This window comes from Electrona antarctica, assembly GCF_951216825.1.
Source record: "Electrona antarctica genome assembly, contig: scaffold_110, whole genome shotgun sequence".
Classification (NCBI taxonomy): domain Eukaryota; kingdom Metazoa; phylum Chordata; class Actinopteri; order Myctophiformes; family Myctophidae; genus Electrona; species Electrona antarctica.
This window is the reverse complement of record NW_027637380.1, coordinates 341,677-357,690: the sequence shown is the minus strand read 5'-3', so window position 1 is coordinate 357,690 and position 16,014 is coordinate 341,677. Positions and strand designations below refer to the sequence as shown.

At 46.5% G+C, this 16,014-nt stretch overlaps 1 protein-coding gene across 4 annotated transcripts in view; it reads left to right on the top strand.

Annotated features, from left to right (window-relative positions):
- The window catches only part of LOC306918968 (oxysterol-binding protein-related protein 7-like), a 132,148-nt gene that overhangs the window by 60,588 nt on the left and 55,546 nt on the right, over positions 1 to 16,014 (top strand). For 2 of the 4 annotated variants that reach the window (XM_079531805.1, XM_079531806.1), the window contains exons 12-18: positions 1,329 to 1,415; positions 7,548 to 7,722; positions 9,170 to 9,244; positions 10,297 to 10,335; positions 10,509 to 10,723; positions 12,782 to 12,919; positions 13,230 to 13,293. In XM_079531805.1, coding sequence (XP_079387931.1) covers positions 1,329 to 1,415; positions 7,548 to 7,722; positions 9,170 to 9,244; positions 10,297 to 10,335; positions 10,509 to 10,723; positions 12,782 to 12,919; positions 13,230 to 13,293 — 793 coding nt within the window. The remainder of the gene's footprint in view (positions 1 to 1,328; positions 1,416 to 7,547; positions 7,723 to 9,169; positions 9,245 to 10,296; positions 10,336 to 10,508; positions 10,724 to 12,781; positions 12,920 to 13,229; positions 13,294 to 16,014) is intronic. The other 2 variants (XM_079531808.1, XM_079531807.1) reach the window with 2 other exon arrangements.

The window sequence follows — 16,014 nt, the reverse complement described above, 5'->3', positions numbered from 1 at the left end:
GACACACACACACACGCACGCACGCACGCTCGCACGCTCACGCAAAACAGGTTAGGGTGCGTTCACATACACACACACTGAGTCATTCACGCTGTAATCATCCTGACTGGGCGACCGAGCATAGTTTATATGTTATCGTCCTGACTGGGCGACCGAGCATAGTTTATATGTTATCGTCCTGACTGGGCGACCGAGCATAGTTTATATGTTATCATCCTGACTGGGCGACCGAGCATAGTTTATATGTTATCATCCTGACTGGGCGACCGAGCATAGTTTATATGGTATATGGAACATAGTTTATATGGTATCGTCCTGACTGGGCGACCGAGCATAGTTTATATGGTATATGGAACATAGTTTATATGTTATCACCCTGACTGGGCGACCGAGCATAGTTTATATGTTATCATCCTGACTGGGCGACCGAGCATAGTTTATATGTTATCGTCCTGACTGGGCGACCGAGCATAGTTTATATGTTATCGTCCTGACTGGGCGACCGAGCATAGTTTATATGTTATCGTCCTGACTGGGCGACCGAGCATAGTTTATATGTAATCATCCTGACTGGGCGACCGAGCATAGTTTATATGTTATCATCCTGACTGGGCGACCGAGCATAGTTTATATGTTATCATCCTGACTGGGCGACCGAGCATAGTTTATATGTTATCATCCTGACTGGGCGACCGAGCATAGTTTATATGTTATCGTCCTGACTGGGCGACCGAGCATAGTTTATATGTAATCATCCTGACTGGGCGACCGAGCATAGTTTATATGTTATCATAGTTTATATGTTATCATAGTTTATATGTTATCGTCCTGACTGGGCGACCGAGCATAGTTTATATGTTATCATCCTGACTGGGCGACCGAGCATAGTTTATATGTTATCGTCCTGACTGGGCGACCGAGCATAGTTTATATGTTATCGTCCTGACTGGGCGACCGAGCATAGTTTATATGTTATCATAGTTTATATGTTATCGTCCTGACTGGGCGACCGAGCATAGTTTATATGTTATCGTCCTGACTGGGCGACCGAGCATAGTTTATATGTTATCGTCCTGACTGGGCGACCGAGCATAGTTTATATGGTATATGGAACATAGTTTATATGTTATCGTCCTGACTGGGCGACCGAGCATAGTTTATATGTTATCGTGATGAACTAGTTTCTCTCTCTCTTATTCACGCCCCGCAAAAAAATCAACATGCCTGCTTTATTAATGTGTGTGCGTTTTTTGTGTGTTTCTGTGTATACACCTGTGTGTGTGACTGTGTGTGTACATGTGTGTGACTGTGTGTGTGTGTGTGTGTAGTTGGATGTCCAGTCTCGTCTCACCAACGTCCACACTCTCTCCTCCTCTGACTCCACCGAGGAATCCTTCCGCACACTGCAGAACCAGGTGTGTGTGTGTGTGTGCACTATGTATGAGTGGCTGGGTAGGTGTGTGTGTGTGTGTGTGTGTGTGTGTGTGTGTGTGTGTGTGTGTGTGTGTGTGTGTGTGTGTGTGTGTGTGTGTGTGTGCACGCTAGGTATGGGTGGCTGGGTAGGTGTGTGTGTGTGTGTGTGTGCACGCTAGGCAGTGGCGGTCCGTGCCGAAATGAACTAGGCCTTCAACCCACCCCACCCCCCCCGAAACTAGCCGATCTACAAGCTCACGACGCGTTGTGGGCTTGTAGATCGGCTACCCCCCCCCCCCCCCCCCCCCCCTGTCATATGTTCTTATACAACATTAAACCACGCAAAAATTGGTGGAACTGAACCACACTCATATCAGGCTCTGTAATATCCCAGCTATGCTGCACCGGCGGGGACTAAACACACGCAGCGCGTGCGCACGTGCACACACACACACACACACACACAAGTGGCTCCGCAGCGCACAGCCACATAAGACTCGGCCACACACACTGTCAGCACGGACAACCACACGTCCTGAAGTCCACAACCATAGCCTATTAGTTTGAAACACCCACTTCTCTTTTCTCATTTGACAATATTTCCCCCCAATGATGGGATCCAAGCAAGACGTTAACGTCACCAAAGGCCAGCTAGCTGGCGCTCGTACTTGAAAGAAAACACCCAGCAGGGCAAACTCGAAATCTGATTGGCTAAGGAACCTGTCAATCTCTATATTGATCCCATTCATTTCAACAGCAAGGGGATTCACTGGAGTTTCTGCAGGCCTCCCGGTAGAGAATTTTACCCGGAGACAACACAAGGAAATAATCTCATTGGTTAAAAAAAACCCAAGGGCTGTTGTACCTGCACAGAATGGAAGCAGAGCATCCAGCCTGTCTGAGTGAGAAACAGTGCAGTGGCAGCGAAATAAATATAATATTATATATAATATTATAGATATAATATTTGTTAAAAAGAAAAACTTATTATAAAATATAAATTTCTGCATCAGGCAAGTGGCATCAGGCAAGTGGGCCAGCAGAGAAGGCCTTGCTGGCCCTGACGCGCGCGCGTACGTACACTGGGAAAAAAACATAAACTTGTCTATGTCTATATCTCTTTTAACCTTCTGATACTAATTAGATTTGAGCTTTGCTAGTTTGCTTTCACCTCGTTGAGGTCAACACTGTTGCTTCACCTCGTTGAGGTCAACACTGTTGCTTCACCTCGTTGAGGTCAACCCTGTTGCTTCACCTCGTTGAGGTCAACCCTGTTGCTTCACCTGGTTGAGGTCAACACTGTTGCTTTCTCCTCATTGAGGTCAACACTGTTGCTTTCTCCTCATTGAGGTCAACACTGTTGCTTTCTCCTCATTGAGGTCAACACTGTTGCTTTCTCCTCATTGAGGTCAACACTGTTGCTTCACCTCGTTGAGGTCAACACTGTTGCTTCACCTCGTTGAGGTCAACACTGTTGCTTTCACCTCGTTGAGGTCAACACTGTTGCTTCACCTGGTTGAGGTCAACACTGTTGCTTCACCTCGTTGAGGTCAACCCTGTTGCTTCACCTCGTTGAGGTCAACACTGTTGCTTTCACCTCGTTGAGGTCAACACTGTTGCTTCACCTGGTTGAGGTCAACACTGTTGCTTCACCTCGTTGAGGTCAACACTGTTGCTTTCACCTCGTTGAGGTCAACACTGTTGCTTTCACCTCGTTGAGGTCAACACTGTTGCTTCACCTCGTTGAGGTCAACACTGTTGCTTTCTCCTCATTGAGGTCAACACTGTTGCTTCACCTCGTTGAGGTCAACACTGTTGCTTCACCTCGTTGAGGTCAACTCTGTTGCTTCACCTCGTTGAGGTCAACACTGTTGCTTCACCTCGTTGAGGTCAACACTGTTGCTTTCACCTCGTTGAGGTCAACACTGTTGCTTCACCTGGTTGAGGTCAACTCTGTTGCTTCACCTCGTTGAGGTCAACACTGTTGCTTCACCTCGTTGAGGTCAACCCTGTTGCTTCACCTCGTTGAGGTCAACACTGTTGCTTCACCTCGTTGAGGTCAACACTGTTGCTTTCACCTCGTTGAGGTCAACACTGTTGCTTCACCTGGTTGAGGTCAACACTGTTGCTTCACCTCGTTGAGGTCAACTCTGTTGCTTCACCTCGTTGAGGTCAACACTGTTGCTTTCTCCTCATTGAGGTCAACCCTGTTGCTTCACCTCGTTGAGGTCAACACTGTTGCTTCACCTGGTTGAGGTCAACTCTGTTGCTTTCTCCTCATTGAGGTCAACTCTGTTGCTTTCACCTCATTGAGGTCAACCCTGTTGCTTCACCTCGTTGAGGTCAACACTGTTGCTTCACCTCGTTGAGGTCAACTCTGTTGCTTTCACCTCGTTGAGGTCAACACTGTTGCTTCACCTCGTTGAGGTCAACACTGTTGCTTCACCTCGTTGAGGTCAACTCTGTTGCTTCACCTCGTTGAGGTCAACACTGTTGCTTCACCTCGTTGAGGTCAACTCTGTTGCTTCACCTCGTTGAGGTCAACACTGTTGCTTCACCTCGTTGAGGTCAACACTGTTGCTTCACCTGGTTGAGGTCAACACTGTTGCTTCACCTCGTTGAGGTCAACACTGTTGCTTCACCTCGTTGAGGTCAACTCTGTTGCTTCACCTCGTTGAGGTCAACACTGTTGCTTCACCTCGTTGAGGTCAACACTGTTGCTTCACCTGGTTGAGGTCAACACTGTTGCTTCACCTCGTTGAGGTCAACACTGTTGCTTCACCTGGTTGAGGTCAACACTGTTGCTTCACCTCGTTGAGGTCAACCCTGTTGCTTCACCTCGTTGAGGTCAACACTGTTGCTTTCACCTCGTTGAGGTCAACACTGTTGCTTCACCTCGTTGAGGTCAACACTGTTGCTTTCTCCTCATTGAGGTCAACACTGTTGCTTCACCTCGTTGAGGTCAACACTGTTGCTTCACCTCGTTGAGGTCAACTCTGTTGCTTCACCTCGTTGAGGTCAACACTGTTGCTTCACCTCGTTGAGGTCAACACTGTTGCTTTCACCTCGTTGAGGTCAACACTGTTGCTTCACCTGGTTGAGGTCAACTCTGTTGCTTCACCTCGTTGAGGTCAACACTGTTGCTTCACCTCGTTGAGGTCAACCCTGTTGCTTCACCTCGTTGAGGTCAACACTGTTGCTTCACCTCGTTGAGGTCAACACTGTTGCTTTCACCTCGTTGAGGTCAACACTGTTGCTTCACCTGGTTGAGGTCAACACTGTTGCTTCACCTCGTTGAGGTCAACTCTGTTGCTTCACCTCGTTGAGGTCAACACTGTTGCTTTCTCCTCATTGAGGTCAACCCTGTTGCTTCACCTCGTTGAGGTCAACACTGTTGCTTCACCTGGTTGAGGTCAACTCTGTTGCTTTCTCCTCATTGAGGTCAACACTGTTGCTTCACCTCGTTGAGGTCAACTCTGTTGCTTTCACCTCGTTGAGGTCAACACTGTTGCTTCACCTCGTTGAGGTCAACACTGTTGCTTCACCTCGTTGAGGTCAACTCTGTTGCTTCACCTCGTTGAGGTCAACACTGTTGCTTCACCTCGTTGAGGTCAACACTGTTGCTTTCTCCTCATTGAGGTCAACCCTGTTGCTTCACCTCGTTGAGGTCAACACTGTTGCTTCACCTCGTTGAGGTCAACTCTGTTGCTTCACCTGGTTGAGGTCAACACTGTTGCTTTCACCTCGTTGAGGTCAACTCTGTTGCTTCACCTGGTTGAGGTCAACACTGTTGCTTCACCTCGTTGAGGTCAACACTGTTGCTTCACCTCGTTGAGGTCAACACTGTTGCTTTCACCTCATTGAGGTCAACACTGTTGCTTCACCTCGTTGAGGTCAACTCTGTTGCTTCACCTGGTTGAGGTCAACCCTGTTGCTTTCACCTCATTGAGGTCAACACTGTTGCTTCACCTCGTTGAGGTCAACTCTGTTGCTTCACCTCGTTGAGGTCAACCCTGTTGCTTCACCTCGTTGAGGTCAACACTGTTGCTTCACCTCGTTGAGGTCAACACTGTTGCTTTCACCTCGTTGAGGTCAACACTGTTGCTTCACCTCGTTGAGGTCAACTCTGTTGCTTCACCTCGTTGAGGTCAACACTGTTGCTTCACCTCGTTGAGGTCAACACTGTTGCTTCACCTGGTTGAGGTCAACACTGTTGCTTCACCTCGTTGAGGTCAACACTGTTGCTTCACCTCGTTGAGGTCAACACTGTTGCTTCACCTCGTTGAGGTCAACACTGTTGCTTTCTCCTCATTGAGGTCAACACTGTTGCTTCACCTCGTTGAGGTCAACCCTGTTGCTTCACCTCGTTGAGGTCAACACTGTTGCTTCACCTGGTTGAGGTCAACACTGTTGCTTTCACCTCGTTGAGGTCAACACTGTTGCTTTCACCTCGTTGAGGTCAACACTGTTGCTTCACCTCGTTGAGGTCAACTCTGTTGCTTCACCTGGTTGAGGTCAACCCTGTTGCTTCACCTGGTTGAGGTCAACTCTGTTGCTTCACCTCGTTGAGGTCAACTCTGTTGCTTTCTCCTCATTGAGGTCAACTCTGTTGCTTCACCTGGTTGAGGTCAACTCTGTTGCTTTCTCCTCATTGAGGTCAACTCTGTTGCTTTCTCCTCATTGAGGTCAACTCTGTTGCTTCACCTCGTTGAGGTCAACTCTGTTGCTTTCTCCTCATTGAGGTCAACTCTGTTGCTTTCTCCTCATTGAGGTCAACTCTGTTGCTTCACCTCGTTGAGGTCAACTCTGTTGCTTTCTCCTCATTGAGGTCAACTCTGTTGCTTTCTCCTCATTGAGGTCAACTCTGTTGCTTTCTCCTCATTGAGGTCAACTCTGTTGCTTCACCTCGTTGAGGTCAACTCTGTTGCTTCACCTGGTTGAGGTCAACACTGTTGCTTTCTCCTCATTGAGGTCAACTCTGTTGCTTTCTCCTCATTGAGGTCAACTCTGTTGCTTCACCTGGTTGAGGTCAACTCTGTTGCTTTCTCCTCATTGAGGTCAACTCTGTTGCTTTCTCCTCATTGAGGTCAACTCTGTTGCTTTCTCCTCATTGAGGTCAACTCTGTTGCTTCACCTCGTTGAGGTCAACTCTGTTGCTTTCACCTGGTTGAGGTCAACTCTGTTGCTTTCACCTGGTTGAGGTCAACCCTGTTGCTTCACCTCGTTGAGGTCAACTCTGTTGCTTTTTCCTCATTGAGGTCAACTCTGTTGCTTTCTCCTCATTGAGGTCAACTCTGTTGCTTTCACCTGGTTGAGGTCAACACTGTTGCTTCACCTCGTTGAGGTCAACACTGTTGCTTCACCTCGTTGAGGTCAACTCTGTTGCTTCACCTCGTTGAGGTCAACACTGTTGCTTCACCTCGTTGAGGTCAACTCTGTTGCTTTCTCCTCATTGAGGTCAACTCTGTTGCTTTCACCTGGTTGAGGTCAACACTGTTGCTTCACCTGGTTGAGGTCAACACTGTTGTCGGGATCCGTGATATAAAGTAGAATTGCACGGCGGTGTTTTCATTCAAATCAGCGCCATGCAGGACGGGGCGTGCGTTGCGTGGTACTGGTAGGTCTTGTGCTGCTGATCCTAAACCAGTATAATCATCACATGTAACACATCCGTTCATGTCGCTGCGACACTAACCTGATCCTAGGTCAGCCTAAATTATCACACTTTAAACAGAACTTTTTTCCCCCGTTTTTCTCCTCCACTGAGAGAGAGTCTCTACACACACACACACACACACACACACACACACACACACAGTAGCCTACGGGTCATCTGGGATCCACTCGGACGTTACAATGATTGACAGGCCCGAGTTCCGAGGGGGATACGTCCGATTCCGACCCTGCCCGGGTGATTACGATAAAACACGACTCCGACCCGAGCGGGTCTCGGGTCAACTCGGGTATTTTGGGAGTCGGGGGACCCGGTGAAGAGCTCTACTTCACATGGACCCCCTTTACTCTGAGAGTAAAGAGACCACAATGGTCTCCTCATTTGAAATACTATTTAAAGATCTGGAATTTACCTCCTCCTCTCCTCTCCTCTCCTCTCCTCTCCTCTCCTCTCCTCCCAGACCCCCGGGCCTGGCCTCAGAGAGCGCGCCCCGTCCGTAGCAGACTCCATGGCAGAGTACTTTGATGCTAACGAGGTGATCGTGTGTGACAGCTCGTCGGATAACGAGGCGTCTGACGAGTCTGGCCTGAGTGACATCACAACGACCACCAACTCTGAGCCGGACGAGGGACATGGTGAGTTATTATTAGTGTCTGGTAGATCAGTCGGTAGAGCACTCGCTGATAGAATCCAAGATGGCTGCGGTCTGCATGTGGTCCATAGGGCATTGAAACGCTGATAGAATCCAAGATGGCTGCGGTCTGCATATTGTCCATAGGGCATTGAAACGCTGATAGAATCCAAGATGGCTGCGGTCTGCATATTGTTCATAGGGCATTGAAACGCTGATAGAATCCAAGATGGCTGCGGTCTGCATATTGTCCATAGGGCATTAAAACGCTGATAGAATCCAAGATGGCTGCGGTCTGCATATTGTCCATAGGGCATTTAAACGCTGATAGAATCCAAGATGGCTGCGGTCTGCATATTGTCCATAGGGCATTGAAACGCTGATAGAATCCAAGATGGCTGCGGTCTGCATATTGTCCATAGGGCATTGAAACGCTGATAGAATCCAAGATGGCTGCGGTCTGCATATTGTCCATAGGGCATTGAAACGCTGATAGAATCCCGCACCCTGGCTGATACCGACACGAAGCCTTTCTGACTGACTTACTTTTATGGGCTTACCGAGTACCCGTTATCGATAAGCTTTGGGCTTATCAAGTACCCGGTATCAATAAGCTTTGGGCTTATCGAGTACCCGGTATCGATAAGCTTTGGGCTTATCAAGTACCCGGTATCGATAAGCTTTGGGCTTATCGAGTACCCGGTATCGATAAGCTTTGGGCTTATCGAGTACCCGGTATCGATAAGCTTTGGGCTTATCGAGTACCCGGTATCGATAAGCTTTGGGCTTATCGAGTACCCGGTATCGATAAACTCTGGGCTTATCGAGTACCCGGTATCGATAAGCTTTGGGCTTATCAAGCCTGTTATGGAGCATAGCGGTCCATGACAAGAGGCGATCAATAAATTAAATGTAATCATCCACGCTGGAACAAACATGTGGGTCTAAAAGTGTATTGATACCTGCCAACCAGCGCTGTCCGGGGAAACATTACAGCTAGTAGTACAGAGTGTAATAATTAATATGGATACATTCCAGCCTTGTGTCCACAATAATATTAATAATAATGTATATTTATATATATATTCCAGCCTCCAGTACAGTCCTGTACAGTGTAATAATGTATATTTATATATATTCCAGCCTCCAGTACAGTCCTGTACAGAGCCAGTGTCTCCAGTATATTAATAATGTATATTTATATATATATATTCCAGCCTCCAGTACAGTCCTGTACAGAGCCAGTGTCTCCAGTATATTAATAATGTATATTTATATATATATATTCCAGCCTCCAGTACAGTCCTGTACAGTGTAATAATGTATATTTCTATATATTCCAGCCTCCAGTACAGTCCTGTACAGTGTAATAATGTATATTTCTATATATATTCCAGCCTCCAGTACAGTCCTGTACAGTGTAATAATGTATATTTATATATATATTCCAGCCTCCAGTACAGTCCTGTACAGAGCCAGTGTCTCCAGTGCTCCTGACAAACCCAGTCCAGTTCCTACTGACACAGGTTATTATTATTTTTCTGTTATATTCACTGTTTGGCTGTTCTGTTGCCTTTTTAAAAAAAAAATGCTTTTATTGACTTTGCTCTGATGATGTTTGATGTTTATAGCTTTTCTTTTGTTTTGTGCACTTTGCGCTGCATCACTTGTCATGAAAACGTTATTATTGTTATTACAGGGCTCGACAGTGCGACTAGGTAGTCTCATTTGCTACTAAAAATAGCACCGTGCGAGTTGTAAAATTAAATTTGTAGCACCGGTGCGACTACAGAATTTGACCATTCAACCGTGATAAAGACAAGGCTCTACAGCAAGTGTACATTCTATAGTCGCGGTTCTATACTATATTTCTGAACGGCGGTGTCGTTCACCAAAAAAGAGCAGATCTACAAGCTAACAACGTGTCGAGGCTCAATGCAGTGTTCATTTGAAGATCTGTCCCCTTTGCTCCCACGCAGCAGGATAGGATGGTAGTCCCTTACAGACTGCTCCCACGCAGCAGGATAGCATGGTAGTCCCTTACAGACTGCTCCCACGCAGCAGGATAGCATGGTAGTCCCTTACAGACTGCTCCCACGCAGCAGGATAGCATGGTAGTCCCTTACAGACTGCTCCCACGCAGCAGGATAGCATGGTAGTCCCTTACAGACTGCTCCCACGCAGCAGGATAGCATGGTAGTCCCTTACAGACTGCTCCCACGCAGCAGGATAGCATGGTAGTCCCATACAGACTGCTCCCACGCAGCAGGATAGCATGGTAGTCCCTTACAGACTGCTCCCACGCAGCAGGATAGCATGGTAGTCCCATACAGACTGACAGTTTTTTGCTTATAAACAGCGCAGTTGTGGCGGACGGTACCTGAACGGAGTAGCAGCTGCAGGCTGTAAAAACAAGCCCCAAACTGCGTTTTGGTTTATAAACAGCAGGGCACTGTACAATTGTAGCTGTGATTTGTGCACGTACCTGGCTGTCGGGACACGAGACTGGGACACGTATGGTCCTCCCCGCCCCCGGGGCAGATAACAGTAATAATAACTACCTGTTATCACCCTCCAGGGCGCCGTACGGTCCTCCCCAGCCCCGGGGCAGATAACGGTAATATTAACGGTACTCATATCACCCTCCAGGGCGCCGTACGGTCCTCCCCGCCCCCGGGGCAGATAACAGTAATACTAGCTACCTGTTATCACCCTCCAGGGCGGCGTACGGTCCTCCCCAGCCCCGGGGCAGATAACAGTAATATTAACGGTACTCGTATCACCCTCCAGGGCGCCGTACGGTCCTCCCCGCCCACGGGGCAGATAACGGCCACATCGGCATCATGACCATCCTGTACAACAACATCGGTAAGGACCTGTCCAGGGTGTCCATGCCCGTCGCCCTGAACGAACCCGTCTCACTGCTGCAGAGGCTGAGCGAAGAGCTGGAGTACAGCGAGCTGCTGGACATCGCTAACCGTACCGAGGACCCCTACGAGAGGATGGTAATTAATACTAATTAATATACCTTTAATTAACATTACTAACCTCACAGAGGACCCCTACGAGAGGATGGTAATTAATACTAATTAATATACCTTTAATTAACATTACTAACCGCACAGAGGACCCCTACGAGGGGATGGTAATTAATACTAATTAATATACCTTTAATTAACATTACTAACCGCACAGAGGACCCCTACGAGAGGATGGTAATTAATACTAATTAATATACCTTTAATTAACATTACTAACCGTACCGAGGACCCCTACGAGAGGATGGTAATTAATACTAATTAATATACCTTTAATTAACATTACTAACCGCACAGAGGACCCCTACGAGAGGATGGTAATTAATACTAATTAATATACCTTTAATTAACATTACTAACCGCACTGAGGACCCCTACGAGAGGATGGTAATTAATACTAATTAATATACCTTTAATTAACATTACTAACCGCACAGAGGACCCCTACGAGAGGATGGTAATTAATACTAATTAATATACCTTTAATTAACATTACTAACCGCACTGAGGACCCCTACGAGAGGATGGTAATTAATACTAATTAATATACCTTTAATTAACATTACTAACCGCACTGAGGACCCCTACGAGAGGATGGTAATTAATACTAATTAATATACCTTTAATTAACATTACTAACCGCACAGAGGACCCCTACGAGAGGATGGTAATTAATACTAATTAATATACCTTTAATTAACATTACTAACCGCACAGAGGACCCCTACGAGAGGATGGTAATTAATACTAATTAATATACCTTTAATTAACATTACTAACCGCACAGAGGACCCCTACGAGAGGATGGTAATTAATACTAATTAATATACCTTTAATTAACATTACTAACCGCACAGAGGACCCCTACGAGAGGATGGTAATTAATACTAATTAATATGTTAATTAACCTTTAACCCATTTAGGCCTGACGTCGAAATAAAAAAAATCGTTCGCTCTGAAAGAATATATATTCAAAGATTTTGTGCCGCATTTTTATGATTTTTCAAAAAATAGCAGACCTACAAGCTCGTAGCGCGCCACTCGGTGCCGCGCTACAAGCTTGTAGATCTGCTATTTTTCAATAGCTAAAGTATAACATAATGCTTAGTTAAAACACCAAAAGGGGTTCCCGTCCAGAATGGGTTAAATTAACATTACTAACCGCACTGAGGACCCTTATGAGAGGATGGTAATTATTGCGACCTCAGGTCACATTTACTATGAAATCGTGCATTTCCAGTCAGTCAGTCAGTCAGTAGTTTGGTGGGTTGGTGGTTTGGTCAGTCGGTAGTTTGGTGGGTTGGTGGTTTGGTCAGTCAGTCAGTCAGTCAGTCAGTAGTTTGGTGGGTTGGTGGTTTGGTCAGTCAGTCAGTCAGTCAGTAGTTTGGTGGGTTGGTGGTTTGGTCAGTCAGTCAGTCAGTCAGTCAGTAGTTTGGTGGGTTGGTGGTTTGGTCAGTCAGTCAGTCAGTCAGTCAGTAGTTTGGTGGGTTGGTGGTTTGGTCAGTCAGTCAGTAGTTTGGTGGTTTGGTCAGTCAGTCAGTAGTTTGGTGGGTTGGTGGTTTGGTCAGTCAGTACTTTGGTGGGTTGGTGGTTTGGTCAGTCAGTCAGTAGTTTGGTGGTTTGGTCAGTCATTCAGTAGTTTGGTGGGTTGGTGGTTTGGTCAGTCAGTAGTTTGGTGGGTTGGTGGTTTGGTCACGCCCAGGCATATCCCTGATATCATCAATTAAAAGCCCATATATGGAGATCCCTGATGTCATCAATATTGGCCAGCAACTCTACATCTGACCTCAAACCCTTAGATCTCCATATATGGAGCTGACATCCCATATGTTGATCATTTATCCTTCCTCTTTGATGTCTCCCTCAGTATCAGTGGCTACGCCTGGGCCTCATGGAGGAATCATTCAGTATATATTTTATATATATTTAGGTCTATATGGCAGCCTTCAGTATCTCCGGCTACGCCTGGGCCTCATGGAGGAATCATTCAGTATATATTGTGTATTATATGTTATATATATTTAGGTCTATATGGCAGCCTTCAGTATCTCCGGCTACGCCTGGGCCTCATGGAGATATCGCTACAAACCCTTCAATCCTGTTCTGGGAGAAACCTACGAGAACATCCGAGACGACCGAGGGTTCCGATTCGTCAGCGAACAGGTACTAATGTTCTGTCTGTCTGTCTGTCTGTCGACTGTATCGATAGATGATCATGATAATATATATAACCTTTATAAATTTTATATTTAAATTATTTTATTTATAACTAACGACCGTGTGTGTGTGACCAAGTTCATGTGTTTATTATGCTGTACATTTAGGGCTTGTTTGGACTCACTGAGACACATGATGTTTAGTGTGTGGGATATCGGAAGCAAACGGAAATATTTGTGTCCTTGATAATGTATTTTATAAATGTGGACTCAAATAAAGAAATTTATATGTGTGTGTGTGTGTGTGTGTGTTGTAGGTCTGTCACCATCCTCCCATCTCTGCCTGTCACGCCCAGTCTGACAACTTCACCTTCTGGCAAGGTAAGGCACTCACGCACGCACGCACGCACGCACGCACGCACGCACGCACACAAACCAGGATTTCTGTATTGGTGTGTATTGCGCAGTGCACTATATATGGGATCACACCTTTACATCTCTATAGAACCTTTATCCAACGTGTCGGGACGGTTCCTAACCGGACACTGTACCCTGCTGACAGGGTGTTCTATAGAACCTTTATCCAACGTGTCGGGGCGGTTCCTAACCGGACACTGTACCCTGCTGACAGGGTGTTCTATAGAACCTTTATCCAACGTGTCGGGGCGGTTCCTAACCGGACACTGTACCCAGCTGACAGGGTGTTCTATAGAACCTTTATCCAAAGTGTCGGGGCGGTTGCTAACCGGACACTGTACCCTGCTGACAGGGTGTTCTATAGAACCTTTATCCAACGTGTCGGGGCGGTTCCTAACCGGACACTGTACCCAGCTGACAGGGTGTTCTATAGAACCTTTATCCAACGTGTCGGGGCGGTTCCTAACCGGACACTGTACCCTGCTGACAGGGTGTTCTATAGAACCTTTATCCAACGTGTCGGGGTGGTTCCTAACCGGACACTGTACCCAGCTGACAGGGTGTTCTATATGTAACGCTTCTATACCTTGACCATAGGTAGCGCCCTGTGTTCATATGTAATTCCCAACTCCAAAATAAACCACAAAAGTATTTCCTCAAAATTGTCTGGCAATTTAATGAACTAGAGGAAAAATGAGAAATTGAGGGGTAAGAACCATAAGCAAAATAAAAAATAAAAGGTTGTAGAAATTAAAATGTAGCAGTCAAAAATGTACTTCAAGGGCCTTTGACCCTTTAGGAAACACAAATACCAAAAACAATATGCAAAAATAAGATGTTCACACAACAAATACAAAATGTCCTTTCAAAGTGTAAACCTTTTATAATAACCTTTAACCTAAATTACTTTGTGGGCCCACCACACACACATACACACACGTCACACACACCCCCGTTGCAGGCCTGGTCGATGCTGGGGAGCGTTGGAGTACTCACAATATCAGAGTTAAGTCACAGGGTCTGTAGGTGTACCCCACAAGCTGGGTGGAGTAACTGGAGCTGGTGACTAACTACTAGGGGGACTGGAAGGCCAAATCTTCTTTCTCCCTTATTGCCAGAGGAACTACCCGGTATCCTGGGAGCCGGGAGCGCAGGTCTGGGAAGTCTTGAAGATCTCTCTAGGCCAATTAGCCAAGCTGGCTAACTGGAGAAGCTATCTGTTTAGACTGAATGGCTAGGCTAACTGGAGAGGCTACTGTAGCTAACTTCATACACAATGTCAACAAACTGTGTTGATAGCTGCCCTTCTCACAGTATCTGTGCACAGTCACATAAAGTCACTCATGAATTGTAGTCTTCCTTATACTCTAATATTGTACAGCATTGAAAACTTGTACATCACATTTATTTCCACATGAGGTTTCTCTCCTTCTCTCTGCAGAACTCTCCTCTTTCTTCTGGCCACTCTCTCAACTCCTTCTCCCCCTCTCTCCTTGTCCCGCCTCCCTCTCCTTCAACAGCAAATCACCATGCAGTAAAAGTGACATGACTCTTAAACAACCAATTACATTTCACCAAAATACTCAACATAGGTTGTACTCTTATCTGCACAGTTCAGCACCTGTAGAAAACTTATTTAAAGTGACAGGACAATGTTGTATTGAAGTGAACAAGTTAATACATTCCTAAGTGCACTCTGAACAAAACAATATATATTCAATATATTTAGTGGCCTAGGGCTATTTAGTAGCCTAGGGCTACACCCTCCCCCTTCTAAAAGTCTAGATGTCCTCATTAGACCCGTTAGGTTAGCAACTGTTTAAGCTACCTTCAAACACTAAGTGGCAATAGTGCACAATCATCTTTAGTTTCTGGTTCATAGCTAATCTGAATTACCATGCCTCTGTAAACTATAGTCACAGGTCTGTCAGTAGGCTCTCCAGGTTGGTCATAACTGAGGCGCAGGACAGGTTTCAATGTCCTCCTTGGTCTGAGTTCTTGGGGAGAGTCTGCACCCACAGCCGAAGTGCCAGAGGTTGAGGCCCCCACCTCTTCTAGCTCTGTGTCTGCCACAAAGTCTCTGTGAGGGTGTTGAGGTTCTCCAAACTGCTCGTCTGCTGCTGGCAGTTCCTCCGCTTGTCCTTCCTCTTCAGGGGAATCACAATCCTCTCCAAGTGAGTCCTGATCCTCTCCAGGTGAGTCCTGATCCTCTCCAGGAGAGTCCTGATCCTCTTCAGGTGAGTCATGATCATTAGAATTAGCACCAACTGTTTCATATGAGACCAGGACATCTCCGGGCTCAGCTGCCGGACCTTCGTTTTCGTGACCGCCCCCAAAGTTTAAATGAGGCAAGTCATAATAACCTTCCTCTTCAGATTCGGAGGTCCAGTCTCCTTGGCTCCTGTGCTCTGGGCTTGGTCTCTGACTTTCCTTCCTTGCTTTCTGTGCCCTCGTCAGTGGCTTATTTGGGGGTGCTTTCCCGTCTGATGGTACAGGCATCCGCACCAAGTAACCGATAGGCAGCAAGTGGTCCCTATGTAGTGTTTTCACCACACCAGTTCCCCTCTCTGGTTTTACACGATACACCGGGAGATTGGGTAACTTGGCAACCACTTCATACGGTAGCGAATTCCATTTGTCCTGCAATTTGTGTTTCCCCGTGATGGCAAGATTGCGAACTAGTAC